The sequence below is a fragment of the Salvelinus sp. IW2-2015 genome, linkage group LG36 (assembly GCF_002910315.2).
Source record: "Salvelinus sp. IW2-2015 linkage group LG36, ASM291031v2, whole genome shotgun sequence".
Classification (NCBI taxonomy): Eukaryota; Metazoa; Chordata; class Actinopteri; order Salmoniformes; family Salmonidae; genus Salvelinus; species Salvelinus sp. IW2-2015.
The window spans coordinates 18349077-18373620 of NC_036875.1; the positions used below are offsets into that span (position 1 = coordinate 18349077).

Below are 24544 nucleotides of genomic sequence, written 5' to 3' on the forward strand. Positions count from 1 at the left end.
AAAATCATGGGCATTAATATGGAGTTGGTCCCCTTCGCTGCTATAACAGCCTCCACTCTTCTGCGAAGGCTTTCCACTAGATGTGGAACATTGCTGTAGGGACTTGCTTCCATTCAGCCACAAGAGCATTGGTGAAGTCGGGCACTGATATTGGGAGATTAGGCCTGGCTTGCAGTCGGCATCCTAATTCATCCCAAAGGTGTTAGATGGGGTTAAGGTCGGGGCTCTATGCAGGCCAGTCAAGTTCTTCCATACTGATCTCGACAAACCATTTCTGTATGGGCCTTGCTTTGTGCACGGGGGCATTGTAATGCTGAAACAGAAAAGGGACTTCCCCAAACTGTTGCCAAAGTTGGAATCACAGAATCATCTAGAATGTCATTGTATGCTGTAGCATTAAGATTTCCCTTCACTGGAACTAAGGGGCCTAGCCCGAACCATGAAAAACAGCCCCAGACCATTATTCCTCCTCCAACAAACTTTACAAACTTGACACTATGCATTGGGGCAGGTGTCAAAGCTCTCCGGGCATCCGCCAAACCGTGATTCGAAGCGTGATTCATCACTACAGAGAATGCGTTTCCACTGCTCCAGAGTCCAATGGCAGCGAGCTTTACACCACTCCAGCCGACGCTTGGCATTGCGCATGGTGATCTTAGGCTTGTGTGCGGCTGCTCGGCCATGGAAACACATTTCATGAAGCTCCCGAAGAACAGTTCTTGTGCTGATGTTGCTTCCAGAAGCAGTTTGGAACTCGGTAGTGAGTGTTGCAACTGCCTCAGCACTCGGAGATACAGTTCTGTGAGCTTGTGTGGCCTACCACTTTGCGGCTGAGCCGTTGTTGCTCCTAGATGTTTCCACTTCACAATAACAGCACTTATAATTGACCAGGGCAGCTCTAGAAGGTCAGAAATCTGAGGAACTGACTTGTTGGAAAGGTGGCATCCTATGACAGTGCCACGTTGAAAGTCACTAAGCTCTTCAGTAAGGCCATTCTACTGCCAATGTTTGTCTATACAATATAATTTGCCAGAATTTTACATAATTATGACATAACATTGAAGGTTGTGCAATGTAACAGCAATATTTAGACTTATGGATGCCACCCGTTAGATAAAATACGGAACGGTTCTGTATTTCACTGAAAGAATAAACCTTTTGTTTTCGAAATTATAGTTTCCAGATTTGACCATATTAATGACCTAAGGCTCGTATTTCTCTGTGTTATTATATTATAATTAAGTCTATGATTTGATAGAGCAGTCTGACTGACCAGGTGGTAGGCAGCAGCATGCTCGTAAGCATTCATTCAAACAMCACTTTACTGCGTTTGCCTGCAGCTCTTTGCAATGCTGTTTATGACTTCAAGCCTATCAACTCCCAATATTAGGCTGGCAATACTAAAGTACCTATTAGAACATCCAATAGTCAAAGGTATATGAAATACAAATGGTATAGCGAGAAATAGTTCTATAATAACTACAACCTAAAACTTCTTACCTGGAAATATTGAAGACTCATGTTAAAAGGAACCACCAGCTTTCATATGTTCTCATGTTCTGAACAAGGAACTTAAACGTTAGCTTTTTTTTACATACTTTTACTTTCTTCTCCAACACTTTGTTTTTGCATTATTTAAACCAAATTGAACATGTTTCATTATTTATTTGAGACTAAATTGTTTTTATTGATGTATTATATTAAGTTAAAATAAAAAAGTGTTCATTGTTCATTCAGTATTGTTGTAATTGTCATAATTACAAATATAAAAATCGTCCGATTAATCGCTATCAGATTTTTTGGGGCCTCCAATAATCGGTATCGGCGTTGAAAAATCATAATCGGTCGAATCGTGTCCACATACTTTTGTACATATAGTGCATTGTATTTTCTTCCCTACTATGACAAGCATTCTGAATGCAAGTTGTGAATGATATCTTCCTGCAAGTTGACTTCCACAGAAATGTGATATCACATCGCAAACCACCATAATGTGACACATTAAGAAATATTCAAATAAGGATTTACACTCTTATAACTCAAAGGAAATAAACTGGAGAAATGCACTCTGCTGTAGATGATTGTTAATTCAAAACAACACAGAAATGTGCAAAATGGCAAGGGAGTTGATTCAAAACAACACTGAAAAGAGTAAAATTAAATTTAAACAACACTGAAAAGAGTAAAGTTAAATTTAAGCAACACTGAAAAGAGTAAAGTTAAATTTAAGCAATTCTGAGAGTTGGATATTTACTCCATTTAGTGTCATTTTTAACTCCAAAAATATCCACACAATGACCAGAGTAGTGGGGGTGGTACCATATAACACCCAAAGTAGTGTTACATTTGACTCCATAGGAGTTTAATTAACTCTTGCAATTTTACTGTGTATGAGCGTCTCAATAGTGTCTCCCTCTCCTGGTGTCCTCTTCATCTCCATTGAAGACCACTGGGATGAGTTGCTCCCTATGTCTTCTGACTCAAAGGCAAACCTTGATGAAATCTCTCCCATGCTTCATCAACTGAAGTCAACTCAATCACGCAAAAAACATTCTGGTCAGTTGAATTGTGCTCGACTAAGATGCTTATAAAATGTAAAGCTTTAAGATGTAACCTTTTGTGCGAGGCGACCAAATTCACATCAAAATGTGAGCTATAGATCTGTCATTCTACTTGAAAGCAAGTCTAAGAAGCGGTAGATCTGTTCTATGCGCGCTATTTCTATGCTTCTGGTTCTTATGTTTTTGCATCTTTTACTTTTGGTTTTGTACACCAGCTTCAAACAGCTGAAAATACAATATTTTGGGTTATTGAAAAGGTATTTCACAGCAGTGCAGATGGTACAATGATTCTCTACAATTAATTATCAGGTAGAACCGAAAACCAGCAAGCTCCGGACCTCGTAGGGTAAGAGTTGAATACCCATGCTCTATACTTGCTTGCTTGTTTTGTCACATAAACTGACGAAATGGCGGAGAGTAATCTGCATATTGCACCTTTAAGTGATTGGATAATAATTGTAAAATATAAGAGGGCTGAAAAAGGTTTACTTAATGCACGGCCGGGCACTGAAAAAAATCAAGCCAGCGCTTAATTGACCCAGGTCACTCATGTTTCATATCAACACTGATTTTGATTTTTATAAGAATCCCTCCACAGCCAATGTATTTGACTGTTGATTAGGGTGATAGGTTTATAGACATCTAACCACTGTCTGCTTTTTTCTTTGTCCGTATTTATCGGCAAGACAGATCTTTCAGCAGGCATATTTAAAAAAAATATATGTTTTGTTATTTTATCTTTATTTAACTAGGCAAGTCAGTTAAGAACAAATTCCTATTTTCAATGACGGCTTAGGAACATTGGGTTAACTGCCTTGTTCAGGGGCAGAACGACAGATTTTTACCTTATCAGCTCGGGGATTCAATCTTGCAACCTTTTTCGGTTACTAGTCCAACGCTCTAACCACTAGGCTACCTGTCGCCACAATATAATGAGCACTAATAAAGCACTCTCTCTATAAATCCATTATCATTTAACCCAGGACGATCCTATTGTTATAACACAGTTAGCTACATGATGTTGGTGATTGTAAGGTCATCAGGTTAATCTGTATACAACAGAACTGGGTCAAATACTATTTTAAAATACACTTTTTGAACCCAGGTCTGGTATACAGTACATCAGACTCAGGCTCTCCTTACCTTTCTGTTGTATGGGTTTGTGATGACCAGGTTGGTATCGTCTGACCCTGACAGGATGTACTCCCCTGTATCGTTCCAGGATATGGTATTGACCTGATTGGGACAAAATACAGTGTGTGAGTTCACTCCCTGGAGCAGATAACAATATTTTTAAAGTCTACAACTGTGGATGTTCCTAAACCAATCTAAGGTGTAACATCTGAATATGTCACTGTCCCTCAAATCAAATAGGTAACCAGGTGAACGTTCACCAAATTACAAACATGGAACTAGAATGGAACTAAAGGCGGTGAACGCCTGCTCTAGGCATTGTGTCTTTGAGTCCTTAGATTATTATTTCACGCCTCCTCCCCATCCACCCCCCCAATTTCCAAATAGTCTTTCTGGGTAACTTAATCCCCTGTTGTGCTTTATTTTCCCTCCCTTGTCGAGCAGATTTAAAACACTTTAAATGGTATTGCATTTTCACAGAACGGCTGTAATTTCGGGGGAACTGCTCACATCACTGTCCGATAAAATACACTATCTTAGTAAGAGTGGTGTGTTATGTGCTAAAATAACACACGTATGCTGTAACTAGATATATGGTTGATGGTTTAGATTAGAAAGACACACAGAAACACACCACACTATACAGACACAAAAGGGAGCTCATTCTAAATGTGGGGGACGATGTCATGCATTGGAAACAGACAGATTATCTTTCACTGATAAAGAACACTAAAGTCATTCCAAAGGGGGTAAGAATCTTTTCCTGTTGTCACCACTCTGCTAACACTGTATGTCAGTGGTGGCCAAGACGCAATACAGCCACACTATTAAATACTACACTGCTGTTAACTGGTATCAACCTAGGAAAGCACAACATTATATGTTACAGAACATTATTGTACAAATGTAGGCCTAGATGGAAAACTGTTATTTCCAATTCGAGAACTGGTTAATTAAAAAATATATATATATATTCCTAATGTAAAGTAGCTTCAGAAAGTATTCATACCCCTGTTGTGATACAGCCTGAATTCAAAATGGATTCAATAAAATAAAAAAATCACACCCATCTACACACACACAAATACCCCATAACGACATTTGTTTTGCACATTTATTTAAAATAAAATGCAGAAATATCAAATTTATATAAATGTTCACACCCCTGAGTCATACATGCTAGAATCCCCTTTGACAGTGATTACAGCTGTGAGTCTTTCTGGGTAAGTCTAAGAGATTTGCACACCTGGATTGTACAATATTTGCACAATATTCTTTAAAAAAAGTTTTTAAGCTCTGTCAAGTTGGTTGTTCATCATTGCTAGACAGCCATTCCTTGCAATAGATTTAAGCCGGTTTAAGTCAAAACTAATTAGGCCACTCAGGAACATTCAATGTTGTCTTGGTAAGCAACTCCAGTGTAGATTTGGCCTTGTGTTTTAGGTTATTTTCCTGCTAAAAAGTGAATTCATCTCCCAGTGTCCGTTGGAAAGCAAACTGAACCTGGTTTTCCTCGAGGATTTTGCCTGTGCTTAGCTCTATTGCATTTATTTTTATCCTATAAAACTCCCTAGTCCTTGCTGATGACAAGCATACCCATTACATGATGCAGCCACCAACCTTGCTTGAAAATATGAAGACWGGTACTCAGTGATGTGTTTTGTATTCAGGACATAAAGTTAATTTCTTCTTCACATTTTTTGCAGTTTTACTTTAGTGCAATGTTGTTGATCCATCCTCAGTTTCTCCTACCACAGACATTAAACATTGCAACTGATTTAAAGTCACCATTGGCCTCATGGTGAAATCCCAGCGGTTTCCTTCCTCTCCGGCTACTGCGTTAGGAAGGACACCTGCATCTTTGTAGTGACTGGGTGTACTGATACAACATCCACAGTGTTATTAATAACTGCACCATGCGCAAAGGGATAATCACTGTCTGCTTTAAAAAAAATCKWTCTACCAACAGGTGCCCTTCTTTTTGAAAGGCATTGGAAAACGTCCCTGGTCTTTGTACTTGAATCTGTTTGAAATTCACTGGTCGACTGAGGGACCTTACAGATAATTTTATGTGTGGGGTACAGAGATGAGGTAGTCATAAAAAATCATGTTAAACACTATTATTGCACACAGAGTGAGTCCATGCATCTTATTATGTGACTTGTTAAGCACGTTTTTACTCCTGAACTTATTTAGATTTGCCATAATAACAACGGGGTTGAATACTTATTGACTGAAGACATTTCAGCTTTTCATTTTTTATTAATTTGTAAACATTTCTAAAAATATCATTCCACTTAGACATTATAGGATATTGTGTGTAGGCCAGTGACACAAAATCTCAATTTAATCAATTTTACATTTCAGGCTGTAACACAACAAAATATGGAAAAAGTCGATGGGTGTGAATAATTTCTGAAGGCACTGTAATTCTGTAAAGTTCTCATGCTCGTAATAGCCTAAACACATTCCAATTCACGTCATGTAATGATGTTCAGTGCTTCAAGCCAAGCACTCTCCATGTTCACCCCTCTCTCTTGCTCTCCCCACACCCGTGAAATTTCAGTGGCATCTCCGCCCTGCACTTATCTGACCAATCAAACATGTAAATAACAATCTTACCAGTTCCACAGCAAGCTGCTCTATCGGCGCTAATTGGGGGAGTAAATGAATGAGCTAAATATAAAAACGATGTTGATTTCACAGGTTAAAAAAGGAACGATATGAAGTGTAACTGTTCTTTGGTTAGAACCAGGTCAGAACTTCATTTTCTTGTCAGAACTGAGCAAAAAATAAATAGGGTTCTGCTCACAACGGAACAATGGGAAAATAATTTTGGTTCAGTCAGACTAGCCTGCCACAACAGCCATCTTTTTTGTTCAAGCAGACTGTAGCTTGATCTTAATATAGGCCTATCCTATCACTTGCATTACACATTCTTCTGCATGTTGTGTTGTATACGGATACTACTTGATCAAACTCTGTAGGAATACTGTGTGTCTGTCAGCCCTGACCACCTAGTGTGCCACCTTCTGCTGCCCAGATGCCCCTGGCTGCCCAGGTCCCTACCTCCCTCCACTCCCCAGCCTCAACCTGAGGGGTATACTACAAAGTAGGATCAATGAATTAGCCAGCTAACTTGCCTAAATATTCTGAAATTACTTTTTATTTTTTTAGAAAGATAAACTTGAAATAGGCATGGTCTAACTGACTCAACAACCAAAAACACATTTCTAAGTTTAGCTTTCTTAAATGAACCAGAAAACCAATAGTTATTTTTGGTTATTTATCCAAGTTAAATGGCTAACGCATTGATCCTGCTTTATAGTATACCCCTCTGGTCCTTCAGTCAGACTATCCTAATTCTGAATCCGTCTGAAACCAAACCCTACAGTGGTTTCTTCTCCTAGCCCTAGTACCTTCTATGTTGTAGATCTATAGGAAGAAGAAAGTTGTGAGCAGCAATACGGCACAAGCTCCCCTGAACCCCCTTTAGAAACTCAGATCTGCATATGCCTACACCAAGGAGTAGGAACAAGGGCAAGGGGCTGTTAAAGAAATTGGTATTTTAGTCAAATAAGTGTAATAATAGCCTACATGACAATACAGTATGTATTAGTCTATTTCTGTTATCCAATACTTGTGTACAGTATGTTATCTACAGAGTAGATCTAAATGTATCTCTTCCATCGTACTCTTTCAACATCTGGCAATACAGGTTGTGTTGGGATTTGAGAAACTGAAAAGTGATGGCCCCCAGCACCAAACACAACATCTTGTCACTCGTACAGGCACAATAGGGGTTGTGAGTTAGAATGGCACAAGTGACATGTTGGAGGGCACTTCCCCCTCCATTACTTCCACAACTTCAGGTCTCCAAAATGAGATGGAGGACGTTAGTGACAGACAGGACCTCAGGGAGAGAGACAGGGGCTGGTGATACAGGAAGTGGAGCAACATTTAAAAATGGCTTCCTTACGTCTTCTTGTCCCTTTGCATTTTTCATATGATAAGGATTGAGTAGGGGTGTGTGATATGCCATAAACTCCAAGATACTGGTTTGAGAGAATAGAGCTAACGCAATTAGAAAGAACTCGCTAGGGCAATTATGTGTATGTATGTAGCCTACAATCCGGGAATATTGCAGTAAATTGTATCAAATCAAATTTTATTTGTCACATACACATGTTTGTACTATGCAGCAGTTTCATCAATTATTTATCTCTTTATTTTTCAAACAGAAGACTCCAAACAACTGAATGGACAGGATTAGAATGACAGAATCCTTGACCCAAGCCAGCATCAGGCTGCTTGCAGTGGTAGAGGGAGTGACTGGCAGGCTGACAGTGTGACAGAGTGTGTGACTGGCCATATGGCTGCCTCAGGTTTCAAAACGATATCAGCAGACTGGTCAGAGCTCAACACTCACAGCCACACTATTAAATACTACACTGCTGTTAACTGGTATCAACCTAGAAAAGCACAACATTTGATGTTACAGAATTCTTTTGTACAAATGTAGGCCGAGATTGTGCAATAAATAGGCTATTCACTGAAAACTTATTTTCAAATCTTGAGAACTGGTTAATTAAAAAAATATATACAGTTGAAGTCGMWAGTTTACATACACCTTAGCCAAATACATTTAACTCAGTTTTTCACAATTCCTGACATTTCATCCTAGTAAAAATTCCCTGTCTTAGGTCAGTTAGGATCATCAATTTATTTTAAGAATATAAAATGTCAGAATAATAGTAGAGAGAATGATTTATTTCAGCTTTTATTTCTTTCATCACATTCCCAGTGGGTCAGAAGTTTACATACACTCAATTAGTATTTGGGAGCACTGCCTTTAAATTGTTTAACTTGGGTCAAACATTTCGGGTCTCCTTCCACAAGCTTCCCACAATAAGTTGGGTGAATTTTGTCCCATTCCTCCTGACAGAGCGGGTGTAACCGAGTCTCCTTGCTCGCACACGCTTTCTCAGTTCTGCCCACAATTTTTCTATAGGATTGAGGTCAGGGCTTTGTGATGTCCACTACAATACCTTGACTTTGTTGTCCTTAAGCCATTTTGCTACAACTTTGGAAGTATGCTTGGGGACATTGTCCACTTGGATGACCCATTTGCGACCAAGATTTAACTTCCTGACTGATGTCTTGAGATGTTGCTTCAATATATCAAGGCTTCTTCCTTGCTGAGCGGCCTTTCTGGTTATGTCGATATAGGACTCGCTTTACTGTGGATATAGATACTTTTGTACCGGTTTCCTCTAGCATCTTCACAAGGTCCTTTGCTGTTGTTCTGGGATTGATTTGCACTTTTTGCACCTAAGTACATTCATCTCTAGGAGACAGAACACGTCTCCTTCCTGAGCGGTATGACAGCTGCATGGTCCCAAGGTGTTAATACTTGCGTACTATTGTTTGTACAGATGAACGTGGTACCTTCAGGCGTTTGGAAATTGCTCCCAAGGATGAACCAGACTTGTGGAGGTCTACAATTATTTTTCTGAGGTCTTGGCTGATTTCTTTTGATTTTCCCATGATGTCAAGCAAAGAGGCACTGAGTTTGAAGGTAGGCCTTGAAATACATCCACAGATACACCTCCAATTGACTCAAATTATGTCAATTAGCCTATCAGAAGCTTCTAAAGCCATGACATCATTTTCTGGAATTTTCCAAGCTGTTTAAAAGGCACAGTCAACTTAGTGTATGTAAACTTCTGACAACTGGAATTGCGATACAGTGAATTATAAGTGAAATAATCTGTCTGTAAACAATTGTTGGAAAAATGACTTTTGTCATGCAAGTAGATGTCCTAACCGACTTGCCAAAACTATAGTTTGTTAACAAGAAATGTGTGGAGTGGTTGAAAAACGAGTTTTAAATGACTCCAACCTAAGTGTATGTAAACTTCCGACTTCAACTCTATATATATTCCTAATGTAAAGTAGCTTAAGAAAGTACCCTTGACTTATGGCCATTTGTTGTGGTACAGCCTGAATTCAATAATTTTTTTCACACCATGTACACACACACACACAATAACAACAATTTTTTTAGCACATTTATTGAAAATGAAATACAGAAACATTGAATTTATATAAATATTCACACCCCTGAGTCAATACATATTAGAATCACATTTGACAGTGATTACAGCTGTGAGTCTTTCTGGGTAAATCTCTAAGAGCTTTGCACATCTGGATTGTACAGTCGGTCTGTCCGTCACTCCCTGTATGTCTGTCCTCCATCAGTCCCTGTATGTCTGTCTGTCTGTCTGTCTGTCAGTCCCCGTCTGTCTGTCCGTCCGTCCCCCTCCGCCCGTCCCCGTCTGTTCGTCCGTCAGTCGGTCAGTCAGTCCCCATCTGTCCGCCCGTCAGTCCCCGTCTGTCCGTCCGTCCGCCCGTACGTCAGTCCCTTTCTGTCCGTCCATCCGTCAGTCCCTCTCTGTCCGTCCGTCCGCCCGTACGTCAGTCCCTTTCTGTCCGTCCATCCGTCAGTCCCTCTCTGTCCGTCCATCCGTCAGTCCCTGTCCGCCGTACACCAGTCAGTCCCTGTCCGTCCGCCAGTCAGTCCCTGTCCGTCCGTCTGTCAGTCAGTCGCTGTCCGTCCATCTGTCAGTCAGTCCCTGCCTGTCCGTCCCCGCCGGTCTGTCTGTCCGTCAGTCAGTCCCCGTCCGTCCGTCAGTCAGTCCCCGTCCGTCCGCCAGTCAGTCCACGTCCGTCCGCCAGTCAGTCCCCGTCCGTCCGTCAGTCAGTCCCCGTCCGTCCATCTGTCTGTCAGTCCCCGCCGGTCTGTCTGTCCGTCAGTCAGTCCCCGTCCGTCCGTCCATCTGTCAGTCAGTCCCCGTCCGTCCATCTGTCAGTCAGTCCCTGCCTGTCCGTCCCCGCCGGTCTGTCTGTCCGTCAGTCAGTCCCCGTCTGTCCGTCCCCGTCTGTCCGTCAGTCAGTCCCCGTATGTGTCTGTCCGTCAGTCAGTCCCCGTATGTGTCTGTCCGTCAGTCAGTCAGTCCCCGTATGCGTCTGTCCGTCCCCGTATGTGTCTGTCCCCGTCTGTCTGTCCATCACTCAGTCGGTCAGACGCAAGGTTTGACAGACAGACAGGACAGACAGGACAGACAGACAGAGGGGAGGGTGAATGGTGAAGTGCTCTAAAGATGAAAGGAGGGACAGATGTACACAGTGTACACCACAGACACAAACAAGGGTGGGTAATGTGTACTTACACAGCCATCGTGGACATTGAGTGTCGCTTCGAGTTTCAGCCGCTGGACAAATTCTCTTCTGCCTGTGCACAAACAGAAGAAAGACATTCTTATCAAGTCACAATTGTTTAGCCATGACTTGTTACTTTCATTTATTTCTGGACTAATTCAGTCAGCATAAAAAATAACTGATGAATTCATGTCATCGACTAGGGTAGAGGACAAAGCAATGGCCATACCCTATATCAGAAGTGTTGGAACCCATTTGTAAGGCTCCGTTTTCTTTTGCCATGGTTTGTTTTCATGCCTCAGCTCTCAGTATTTACAGAAGGAGCAGGGAGATGAATAACGTGTCACATTGATTGCAATGATTCTGTCTTTCTGTGGCTTGTAATGTATTATTCATTTTGAAGGAAGCCTCCCTCGCATCTGCTGTCACCATCACAGGGAGAGAGGAAGAACCAAATGAGCAGGCTGCCTATCCTGTCGTGAAATAGACTTATGTCATGAAGAAAGGTTCAGGTTTGGCAGTATTTTATGAATGAACTTGCTTCTAAACTTACACTGTATTAGGCTAAAAGATCCAGGTTTTAAAATAAAATCACCTCAAATTATTCAACTTGCCTTAGAATAGTGAGAAAAAAAACATTGGGCGAGAATTCATGCCATCAGGATAAAGCGATGACAGGCTAGAATCTAAAAACCATTCCTTGTATACTGCAATCGTAGAAGGCATGAAAAGGATGGCCTTAGTTCCATAATCCACTATGACAGACTCTACTGTGCATTGACAGTACAAGGCCAATGTCAAAGGCAATAAAGTAGAATTACAGCAGACAGTCATTAACATTATGGCCTGCCTTTGTGACCTTGCGTGCCTCGTGCCAGTCCTGAAATGCTCATATAAAACGAACTAACACTGACGCTACGTATATTGTGTCGCCTAGCCAGATGAAATTTGAAGGTCCCATTCAATAACAGAGAGGCAAAGGTAAATAAATAGGTAATGTGATAAATAAGTAGGGCAGATTTTGTCCTACAGCTTGGTTCTAGTTCATTGCTGCTGCATTGCTGTTCAAACCAAACAGTAACAACGGTGTTGTCTCCTTATCCCCTCCTTTGTCTTTCAACCTTCAGATATTTAAAGTCAAATGCACAAAAAGACAATGAGACCCAGATGAACATGTCCCAACCCCTCTTTAATTTGCTGATAGGCATTGATGTCATGAGAAAGTAACGTGATGATAGAATTAACTGAAACCATGGAGGCTACTTTGATCTTGCTAAATCTCATGGGTGAGGAAGACCGTGCAAAATATAGCCTTAAAATGTTCTATGATTAGCCTAGGCCTAACTATCCCTTGAAGTGTCTTTCTAGCCTTTTGTTGGGATTTAGATTCCACAAATGCTATGCTAGCCCCCCTGGTGGCCGCCCTTTTACAGTGCCAAATTTTGCCTCCAACTGGTATGATTACCTGTCCATTGACAATGACAGCTCTAGCAACACAGCCAGCCTAGTCAAGCTAAATGCAGCGCTAGGCAAATCCATACGCCACCTGCCCCACCCCTGGGCCTGCTAATCCTCACTCAAACGCATCACAGGTTAGCTTGGCCCCAGATATAAAATACACATTTAGCATACAGGAAGCTCCAGACAGCATAGCCACATATAGCATCATGCTATACAAGCTAAAGTGACACCACATCCCAGTGTCACCAAACCCTAGAGAAGTGAATTGACCATGTGCCAAGAGGTCTGATTCTGCTTGAAGGAGCCATAGAAAAAAGACACCCCTTTCATTTCAGTGTTTCTCATAATTGAGGTAGATAACACTAAAACCACTGGTATGGATGGAGATGTGTGTCAACATTTGCAATCCATCAGTGACTGAAACTGTCTGGGCCTCGGATTGAAGATGGTTGATATCCTGAATGGCCTGGTTAACACAGTGTCTGGCAATTCCATCAAGTTTGAGAGCAGAGGCATCTTTGACTCAATATCACATAGGATACCATGACCATAGCTTTGTTGCTACACACTGTGCACGGTGGTTGATACTGTAGCTTTTCAAGCATGTTGTAATTGTTATTCATCTTTGGGAAACAGAGAATGCGAAACATGCAGCAGATCACATCTCTCAAAGCCACTACTGATTCACTGAAATCATACATACATAATAAGCTAGCACTAAAGTAAATTGCCAAAATGATATAGCCTAATTAGCCTACTCCAATAAATAACATAGAAATAGGCTACTACACCAGAAAGCATGATTTGGCAATGTTGTTTTTATTGATCTGTTTGTCAGTAGAGTAGTTTATCCTGTAATGTGTGTCAAAAATAAATAAATGTTTCACCTAATGTCTCCAGCCATAAAGTGTAGAATTTCATGAAATGTATTTATAAAAAGGCAAAAACAATTCCACTGCAAAAAAACATGAGAAACTCATTTGATATAGCCAGCCATGCATTGAACAGTCTTTGTTTGCATACAATGATTGAGTTATATTATTAGCCTAAATTATTACTATCCAATCCACTCATCACATTAGGAATAGTAGCCTACATAAGTCTGCAAATGCGATGATGCATGGAATGCCTTATTATAGGCCTAAAGTTGCATTTTTATCGTAACATACTAAATCAGCTTAAGCTTTGTCTCAATAGGCAATATCAACAAATCTGTGAGCATTAGTAATTGAAGGGAGGCAGTGCATTCCTTACAGGGACAACTCCCTGATTCATCAACATGTCAGTCAACCGCAAAGGTTTGGCCAACATGACCCAACCTGAGAAATGACGTGGTACGTGGTTTTATAGCAATCAAACACCAAGGATCAAATGAACACTGTGTTTCATAATCATCTTGATAAGTGAATAATACATAACAGTATGATTCTATGGAGCTTGATCCATTATTTTTCACCAGCAAGTGAAACATCCACACAATGAAACAGACTAAAAAGGCACGGACGGAGTGGTAGAACATTGTTGAAATCCATGTTAGCAGAGGGCAACACAACAGATAGGAATCAAATATAAGCACAGCAAATCAAAAACATTGAATATGATTTTCTATCGAGAAAATAGTCTAGGCATATAAAAACATAGTGTTTTCATCAGAGCGTCATCGATTTTTGTGAATGGTGCTCAAGGAAAAGCCTGGTTCAAGTTACAGGTCAGGGTCCGGACATGAGTGCACATATCCAGTACCCACTCTACCAGAGAAAAACACCAGTGTTGTCCCAGTCCACCCACTTGGGATGCCAGTCAGTGTACTAGAGAGTCAAACCCAGGAAGAGTGGCTTGTAGGAGGGACAGCTAAAGGTTAGTAAACAACCACTACAGAGCTGCAGGCAGTAAATAAAGATGAGCGGGAAGAAGGATTAAGTAAACCAATACATGTCCTCATTATAGAAACAGTAGATTGTTAGGATCATTTTGACGTTGATGATCCCATAACTGTAGCCTCCTCTGTCATACGCCTACTGTTTCATCTAAGATCATGTAGTCTGGTGTAGCACACTCATAGGACTCTCTCCTTGCATACACTGCAGCGGTTGAAAAAGTGGGGTTTCTTCTCTAGACCATTGACTTTAGATTAAGACCCAGGTCAGAGAGAGGCTTTCAATTCCAGTGCATTTCCCAATCAATCAGATTCCTTTCAGTGTCTCTCGGGAGTTATATTATGAGTCGCCCATTTGCCCCAAATCGACTGATTCTTTCCTTGTGTGTCGAGGAAAACAAACACTAATGCCAGTGCTTTTGAACACTCCCTGTACTCTGATTTTAAAGCTTCGTTTGTGGGCTTTTTTTTAATGAATCCTCCAATCTGTGCTCATGTCGTGTCCCAATTAAAACTGTCCCCCATGAAAAGTAACTGAAATTAATTGAGACCTGTGTTTGGGCGGAAGGAAGCGATGATGATGTTTGGGCTGTTGTTCCGTGAAGCCCAGCAGGGTGTCAAGGATTATGATCAATTATTCAACTCCTGGCCCCGTCTCCCACCCACACACACACACACTCTACATCAGTATCACTCACAATTGTTTGTAAGGTGGCCACTTTAGGTTGAGACAATCATTCAGAGGGCCACACAGATCTTTAAATTTGTTGTACTTTTTCTTCCAATTCCAAATTTAGAGAGCATATACAATTGATTTGATGTATAGCACATCACAAATATATACATGTGATGTAGCCTATTTGATGTGTGTAAGACCCATATTAAGGGTTACCTCAGTAGTTGGATAAGCAAAAATGTCCATTCTGCTCCTGAATTCATTCTAAATGTATAGTCTGTTGTTGCAATCCTTGRGAGACAATCCAGGTGTGCATTGGTCAGTCTGTTTCTCTGTTTTTGTTTCACAATGTTCATTGTTGAGTCCCTTCTCCTTCCCTCACATGTTTGGGGCGCGGTCAGTGCACAAAGATGCCATATTTGACCAGTCAATATGAACGACTCGTTTCCCTCAAAACGAGTCGTTCAGAAAGGAACTTTTATGTTTACTGCACCTTCAGGGTCCAACACGAGGAGAGGATATTCTGAAAGCCCTTGTTACATTTTTTGCTGATAGTATTTATCAGCAAAAAATTTAACAAGGGCTTTCAGAATATCCTCTCCTCGTGTTGGACCCTGAAGGTGCAGTAAACATAAAAGTTCCTTTCTGAACGACTCGTTTTGAGGGAAATGGACACAAACACATAATTAGGCAATGTCACTTACATCAGTGCTTTCGTCAAGTGCAATACTAAAACACGGCGCCACGGATGTGTCAGTAATCAGTTGCTTACCGATGTCCTCGCCAATGTTTTTTTTTCTCACCTTTATTTAACCAGGTAGGCCAGTTGAGAACAAGTTCTCATTTACAACTGCGACCTGGCCAAGATAAAGAAAAGCAGTGCGACAAAAACAACAACACAGAGTTACACATGGGATAAACAAACGTACAGTCAATAACACAACAGGAAAAAAAACACAATAGAAAAATCTATGTACAGTGTGTGCAAATGTAGTAAGATTAGGGAGGTAAGGCAATAAATAGGCCATATTGGCGAAATAATTACAATTTAGCATTAACACTGGAGTGATAGATGTGCAGATGATGATGTGCAAGTAGAGATACTGGGGTGCAAAAAGATAAAAAATAAATTACAATTTGGGGAATGAGGTAGTTGGGTGGGCTTTTTACAGATGGGCTGTGTGCAGGTACAGTGATCGGTAAGCTGCTCTGACAGCTGAAGCTTAAAGTTAGTGAGGGAGATATGTCTCCAGCTTCAGTGATTTTTGCAATTCGCTCCAGTCATTGGCAGCAGAGAACTGGAAAGAAAGGTGGCCAATGAGGAGTTGGCTTTGGGGATGACCAGTGAAATATACCTGCTGGAGCGRGTGCTACGGGTGGGTGRTGCTATGGTGACCAGTGAGCTGAGATATGGCGGGGCTTTACCTAGCAAAGACTTATTGATGACCTGGAGCAAGTGGTTTTGGCGACGAATATGAAGCGAGGGCCAGCCAATGAGAGCATACAGGTCGCAGTGGTGGGTAGTATATGGGGCTGTGATAGACTACATATAATTTGCTGAGTAGAATGTTGGAGACAATTTTCTAAATGACAGCGCCAAAGTCAAGGATCGGTAGGATAGTCAGTTTTACGAGGGTATGTTTAGCAGCATGAGTGAAGAAGGCTTTGTTGAGAAATAGGTAGCCGATTCTAGATTTAATTTTGGATTGGAGATGCTTAATGTGAGTCTGGAAGGAGAGTTTACAGTCTAACCAGACACCTAGGTACAGTTGAAGTCGGAAGTTTACAAACACTTAGGTTGGAGTCATTAAAACTTGTTTCTCAACCACTCCACAAATCTCTTGCTAAGAAACTATCGTTTTGGCAAGTTGGTTAGGAGATCTACCTTGTGCATGACACAAGTAATTTTTCCAACAATTGTTTACAGACAGATTATTTCACTGTATCACAATTCCAGTGGGTCAGAAGTTTACATACACTAAGTTGAATGTGCCTTTAAACATCTTGGAAAATTCCTGAAAATTATTTCATGGCTTTAGAAGCTTCTGATAGGCTAATTGACATAATTTGAGTCAATTGGAGGTGTACCTGTGGATGTATTTCAAGGCCTACCTTCAAACTCAGTGCCTCTTTGCTTGACATCATCTTTGTGGCAAAATGGCTTAAGGACAACAAAGTCAAGGTATTGGAGTGGCCATCACAAAGCCCTGACCTCAATCCTATAAAAAATGTGTGGGCAGAACTGAAAAAGCGTGTGCGAGCAAGGAGGCCTACAAACCTGACTCAGTTACTCCAGCTCTGTCAGGAGAAATGGGCCAAAATTCACCCAACTTATTGTTGTGGAAGGCTACCCGAAACGTTCGACCCAAGTTAAACCATTTAAAGGCAATGCTACCAAATACTAATTGAGTGTATGTAAACTTCTGGGAATGTGATGAAAGAAATAAAAGCTGAAATAAATCATTCTCTCTTCTATTATTCTGACATTTCACATTCATAAAATATTCAAAGTCAGAACCGTCCAGAGTAGTGATGCTAGTTGGGCGGGAGGGTGCGGGAAGCGATCGGTTGAAGAGCATGCATTTAGTTTTACTTGCATTTAAGAGCAGTTGGAGGCCACGGAAGGAGTGTTGTATGGCATTGAAGCTTGTCTGGAGGTTTGATAACACAGTGTCCAAAAAAGCGCCAGAAGTATACAGAATGGTGTCGTCTGCGTAGAGGTGGATCAGAGAATCACCAGCAGCAAGAGCAACATCATTGATGTATACAGAAAAAAGAGTTGGGCTGAGAATTTAACCCTGTGGCACCCACGTAGAGACTGCCAGACAACAGGCCCTCCGATTTGACACACTGAACTCTYTCTGAGAAGTAGTTGGTGAACCAGGCGAGGCAGTCATTTGAGAAACCAAGGCTGTTGAGTCTGCCAATAAAAACCCGGTGATTGACAGAGTCGAAAGCCTTGGCCAGGTCGATGAAGAAGACTGCACAGTACTGTATTTTATCGATATCAGTTATGATATCGTTTAGGATCTTGAGCGTGGCTGAGGCGCACCCACAACCAGCTCGGAAACCAGATTGCATAGAGGAGAAGGTACGGTGGGATTCGAAATGGTCGGTGATCTGTTTATTAACTTGGCTTTCGAAGACTTTAGAAAGGCAGGGCAGGATAACAGTTTGGGTCTAGAGTGTCTCCCCCTTTGAAGAGGGGGATGACTGCGGCAGCTTTCCAATCTTTAAGGATCTCAGACGATACGAAAGAGAGGTTGAACAGGCTAGTAATTGGGGTTGCAACAATTGCGGCGGAGAATTTTTAGAAAGAGAGGGTCCAGAATATCTAGCCCAGCTGATTTGTAGGGGTCCATATTTTGCAGCTCTTTCAGAACATCAGCTATCTGTATTTGGTGAAGGAGAAGCGGGGGGGGGGGGGGGGCTTGGGCAAGTGCTGTTGGCCGGGTTAGGGTAGCCAGGTGGAAAGCAAGGCAGCCGTAGAAAAATGCTTCTTGAAATTCGCATTATCGTGGATTTATCGGTGGTGACGGTGTCTAGCCTCAGTGCAGTGGGCAGCTGGGAGGAGGTGCTCTTATTCTCCATGGACTTTACAGTGTCCCAGAACTTTTTGGAATTTGTGTTACAGGATGCAAATTTCTGTTTGAAAAAGCTAGCCTTTGCTTTCCTAACTGACTGTGTATATTGGTTCCTAACTTCCGGAAAGGTTGCATATCGCGGGGGCTATTCGATGCTAATGCAGTCCGCCACAGGAGTTTTGTGCTGGTCAAGGGCAGTCAAGTCTGGAGTGAACCAGGGGCTATATCTGTTCTTAGTTCTACCTTTTTTGAATGGGGCATGCTTATTTATGAAAAAGAATAAAGAATAACCAGGCATCCTCTACAGACGCGATGAGGTCAATATCCTTCCAGGATACCCGGGCCAGGTCGATTAGAAAGGCCTGCTCGCTGAAGATTTTTAGGGAGTGTTTGACAGTGATGAGGGGTGGCCGTTTGACCACGGACCCATTACAGACGCAGGCGATGAGGCAGTGATCGCTGAGATCCTGGTTGAAAACAGCAGAGGTGTATTTAGAGGGAAGGTTGGTCAGGATGATATCTATGACGGTGCCCATGTTTACAGATTTGGGGTTGTACCTGGTAGGTTCCTTGATAATTTGTGTGAGATTGAGGGCCTCTTGCTTAGATTGTAGGATGGCCGGGGTGTTTAGCATATACCAGTTTAGGTCACCTAACAGTATGAACTCTGAAGATAAATGAGGGGCAATCAATTCGCATATGGAGTCCAGGGCACAACTGGGGGCTGAGGGGGTCTATAGCAAGCGGCAACAGTGAGAGACTTTCTGGAAAGGTGGATTTTTAAAAGTAGAAGCTCGAATTGTTTGGGTACAGACCTGGATAGCATGACAGAACTCTGCTGACTATCTCTGCAGTAGATTGTGACCCCACCCCCTTTGGCAGTTCTATCTTGGCGGAAAATGTTGTAGTTGGGGATGGAAATTTCAGAATTTTTGGTGGCCTTCCTAAGCCAGGATTCAGACATGGCTAGGACATCAGGGTTGGCGGAGTGTGCTAAAGCAGTGAATAAAACAAACATAGATGTCTTCTATGAGTCTTGTTATGGTCGAGTCTGAGAGTTGCAGTCCCTTAATTTGCTTTAAAATAGCTTCCTTGTTTGTTACATCAGCATACAATATATCGGCTGAAGCCAAAAAACATTATTTGACAATCTCCGCGTCTGTGAAGGCCTTCTTGTTTCTCGCGAGTATCCAAGCAATCTCAAATGTTGCCTCTGTCATTTTCTCTGCAACAGTGCTAGATCCTTTGAGCTGTCCTTTGAGTTGCGCTATTTTGTTGTTGAGGTTGCTTTGTGGCGGATATGTTTTGTCAACATGGGCATGGTGTGACTGGAAATTTCACTCTAAATTTGCTTGCTTAAAACAATGGACTGCCTTTCTGGCAAACAAGACAAAGTGAGCTAATCCCATTATCTCTTGGAACTTTGTGTTCTTCTTGAATCAACCCTATCCTTCTCTTAGCTACCGGAGCCACGTTAGCTAGCTGCATTTCTCCGCCGCCATCTCCTGATTTTCCTGGTTCTCCGGTGGTTGTTTGTTCCGGCGCCGAAAAGAGATGGCCGCCTCGCTTCGTGTTCCTTGGAAAATATGCAGTATTTTGTTTTTTTACGTGTTATTTCTTACATCGGTACCCCGGGTAATCTTAGGTTTCATTACATACAGTCGGGAGGAACTACTGAATATACGATTAACGTCAACTCATCATCGTTCCTACCAGGAATATGACTTTCCCGAAACGGATCCAGTGTTTTGCCTTCCACCCAATACAAGGGATCTGATCCAGCCGGCGACCCTGTGCGACGCCGAAAAAGGGGAAAACGTGGCGGTCTCGTGGTCAGGCTTCGGAGACGGGCACATCGCGCTCCACTCCCTAGCATACTACTCGCCAATGTCCAGTCTCTTGACAATAAGGTTGATGAAATCCGAGCACGGGTAGCATTCCAGAGAGACATCAGGGATTGCAACGTGCTCTGCTTCACGGAAACATGGCTAACTCAAGGGACGCTAACGGAGTCGGTGCAGCCAGCTGGTTTTCTTCATGCATCGCGCCGACAGAAACAAACATCTTTCCGGTAAGAAGAGGGGCGGGGGGGTTGCCTTATGATTAACGAGAAGTGGTGTGATCATCATAACAAACACACAAGACTCAAGTCGTTCTGTTCACCTGATTAGAACTCCTCACAATCAAATGTCGACCGCATTATCTACCAAGGGAATTCTCGTCAATCATAATCACAGCCGTATACATTCCCCCCAAGCAGACACATCGATGCCCTGAACGAACTTTATCTGACTCTTTGTAAACTGGAAACCACACCCTGAGGCTGCATTCATCGTAGCTGGGGATTTTAACAAGGCTAATCTAAAAACAAAACTCCCTAAATTCTATCAGCATATCGATTGTGCTACCAGGGCTGGAAAAACACTAGACATTGTTATACTAATTTCCGCGACGCTTATAAGCCCTCCCCGCCCCCCTTTCGGAAAAGCTGACCACGACTCCATTTTGTTGATTCCAGCCTACAAACAGAAACTCAAACAACAAGCTCCCGCGCTCAGGTCTGTTCAACGCTGGTCCGACCAATCTGAATCCACGCTTCAAGACTGCTTCGATCACGCGTTGGAATATGTTCCGCATCGCGTCCAACAACAATATTGACGAATATGCTGATTCGGTGAGCGAGTTCATTAGGAAGTGCATTGACGATGTCGTACCCACAGCAACGATAAAAACATTCCCAAACCAGAAACCGTGGATTGACGCAGCATTCGCGTGAACTGAAAGCGCGAACCACTGCTTTTAACCAGGGCAAGGTGACCGGAAGCATGACCGAATACAAACAGTGTAGCTATTCTCTCCGCAAGGCAATCAAACAGGCTAAGTCTCAGTACAGAGACAAAATCGAGTCGAAATTCAACAGCTCAGACACAAGAGGTATGTGGCAGGGTCTACAGTCAATCACGGATTACAAAAAGAAAACCAGCCCCGTCGAGGACCAGGATGTCTTGCTCCCAGACAGGCTAAACACTTTTTTGCCCGCTTTGAGGACAATACAGTGCCACTGACCACGGCCCCCTACCAAAACCTGCGGGCTCTCCTTCACTGCAGCCGAGGTGAGTAAAACATTTAAACGTGTTAACCCTCGCAAGGCTGCAGGCCCAGACGGCATTCCAGCCGCGTCCTCAGAGCATGCGCAGACCAGCTGGCTGGTGTGTTTACGGACATATTCAATCAATCCTTATCCCAGTCTGCTGTTCCACATGCTTCAAGAGGGCCCATTGTTCCTGTTCCAAGAAAGCTAAGGTAACTGAGCTAAACGACTACCGCCCCGTAGCACTCACTTCCGTCATCATGAAGTGCTTTGAGAGACTAGTCAAGGCCCATATCACCTCCACCCTACGGACACCCTAGACCCACTCCAATTTGCTTACCGACCCAATAGGTCCACGACGACGCAATCGCAACCACATGCACACTGCCTAACCCATCTGGACAAGAGGAATACCCATGTGAGAATGCTGTTCATCGATTACAGCTCAGCATTTAACACCATAGTACCCTCCAAACTCGTCATCAAGCTCGAGACCCTGGGTCTCGACCCCGCCCTGTGCAACTGGGTCCTGGATCCTGACGGCGCCCCCAGATGGTGAGGGTAGGTAACAACATCTCCACCCCGCTGATCCTCAACACTGGGGCCACAAGGGTGCGTTCTGAGCCCTCTCCTGTACTCCCTGTTCACCCACGACTGCGTGGCCATGCACCGCCTCCAACTCAATCATCAAGTTTGCGGATGACACTACAGTGGTAGGCTTGATTACCAACAACGACGAGACGGCCTACAGGGAGGAGGTGAGGGCCTCGGAGTGTGGTGTCAGGAAAATAACCTCATACTCAACGTCAACAAAACAAAGGAGATGATTGTGGACTTCAGGAAACAGCAGAGGGAGCCACCCCTATCCACATCGACGGGTCAGTAGTGGAGAAGGTGGAAAGTTTTAAGTTCCTCGGTGTACACATCACGGACAAACTGAATTGGTCCACCCACACAGACAGCGTTGTGAAGAAGGCGCAGCAGCGCCTCTTCAACCTCAGGAGGCTGAAGAAATTCGGCTTGTCACCAAAAGCACTCACAAACTTCTACAGATGCACAATCGAGAGCATCCTGTCGGGCTGTATCACCGCCTGGTACGGCAACTGCTCCGCACACAACCGTAAGGCTCTCCAGAGGGTAGTGAGGTCTGCAGAAGCAGCTCACCAGGGGCAAACTACCTGTCCTCCAGGACACCTACACCACCCGATGTCACAGGAAGGCCATAAAGATCATCAAGGACAACAACCACCCAAGCCACTGCCTGTTCACCCCGCTTCATCCAGAAGGCGAGGTCAGTAAGTGCATCAAAGCAGGGACCGAGAGACTGAAAAACAGCTTCTATCTCAAGGCCATCAGACTGTTAAACAGCCACCACTAACATTTAGCGGGTCGCCACATACTGACTCAACTCAGCCACTTTAAAATGGGAATTGATGGAAATTATGTAAAAATGTACCACTAGCCACTTTAAGCAATGCACTTAATACAATGTTTACATACCCTACATTACCCATCTCATATGTATATACTGTACTCTATATATCTACTGCATCTTGCCATCTTATGCAATACATGTACCACTAGCCACTTTAAACTATGCCACTTTATGTTTACATACCTACAGTACTCATCTCATACGTATATACCTACTCTATACCATCTACTGCATCTGCCATGCCGTTCTGTACCACCACTCATTCATATATCTTTATGTACATATTCTTTATCCCTTTACACTTGTGTGTGTGTGTAAGGTAGTAGTGTGGAATTGTTAGGTTAGATTACTGTTGGTTATTACTGCATTGTCGGAACTAGAAGCACAAGCATTTCGCTACACTCGCATTAACATCTGCTAACCATGTGTATGTGACAATAAATTTGATTTGATTTGATTTGAAGAGGATCTGCAGAGAAGAATGGAGAAACTCTCCAAATACAGGTGTGCCAAGCTTGTAGCATCATACCAAGAAGATGCAAAGCTATAATCTCTGCCAAAGGTGCTTCAACCAAGTACTGAGTAAAGGGTTGAATACTCATGTAAATGTGTGATAAAGCTTTTTTTTTTAATAACTTTGCAAAAATTTCTAAAAAACTGTTTTTGCTTTGTCATTATGGGGTATTGTGTCTAGATTGATGAGTGAAACAAAAAATTTAATACATTTTAGAATAAGGCTGTAACGTAACAAAATGTTGAAAAAGTCAAGGGGTCTGATACTTTCCGAATGCACTGTAAAATAGATTAAATTGAGATTGTGACAGTGATCTGCACACTTGTCCGACCTGTGTTTATTTTATGCCTGCTACGTAAGAGAGACAAGAATTCATGATAAGAGGAGAACAGTTGCTTCGCGAGGCAACTACCTGAAAATACATTATCTAAGTGATTGATAGTTTGTATTCAGCAGTCATAAAAGTATGCCTTATTTACTTTGAAGAAGTACTAAAACTGTGATTTTTGTTCAAACAGCAATAGGCAGCAGCTCTTTAGAGATGAGATGACTTCGAATGAAATAATAAAGTCATCAAGTAAAACAAATGTAATAAAACACACTGAAATATTTTATTAAAGTAATGAGAATAAATTATGGTTAATAAGTAATAAGCAGTAAATGGGCAGTCACTACCATCATGGAACTTGTATTAATTGTTTCATCCTGTGTTGTTACAGCGTTCAACCCACATAATGCATTTAAAATGAAAAATAATAATAAAGATACTTTTTTATTTTTTATTATCGAACGGAAACTGAACCAACCTCAGAAAGCACTAATCGCTCAGCACTACTTACACGGAACCCAAACCGGCTGTGCGCGGTTTTAGACCCCATCATAGCCCGAGACCGCATTCGGAAAGGTGGTAAATGACCTTTTAATGGCGTCATACCAAGGCTCTTCATCTGTCCTCGTGTTCCTAGACATTAGTGCTGCTTTGATACATGAT

The 24544-nt window shown here is 42.3% G+C and overlaps 1 protein-coding gene across 7 annotated transcripts in view; it reads right to left on the reverse strand.

The window, feature by feature from the left end:
* Positions 1-24544, reverse strand: part of LOC111959630 (DDB1- and CUL4-associated factor 6) — a 79731-nt gene that overhangs the window by 38199 nt on the left and 16988 nt on the right. For all 7 annotated transcript variants that reach the window (XM_023981345.3, XM_023981344.3, XM_070437551.1 and 4 more), the window contains exons 2-3: positions 10928-10989; positions 3705-3797 (exon numbers count right to left, since the gene is read on the reverse strand). In XM_023981345.3, coding sequence (XP_023837113.1) covers positions 3705-3797; positions 10928-10989 — 155 coding nt within the window. The remainder of the gene's footprint in view (positions 1-3704; positions 3798-10927; positions 10990-24544) is intronic.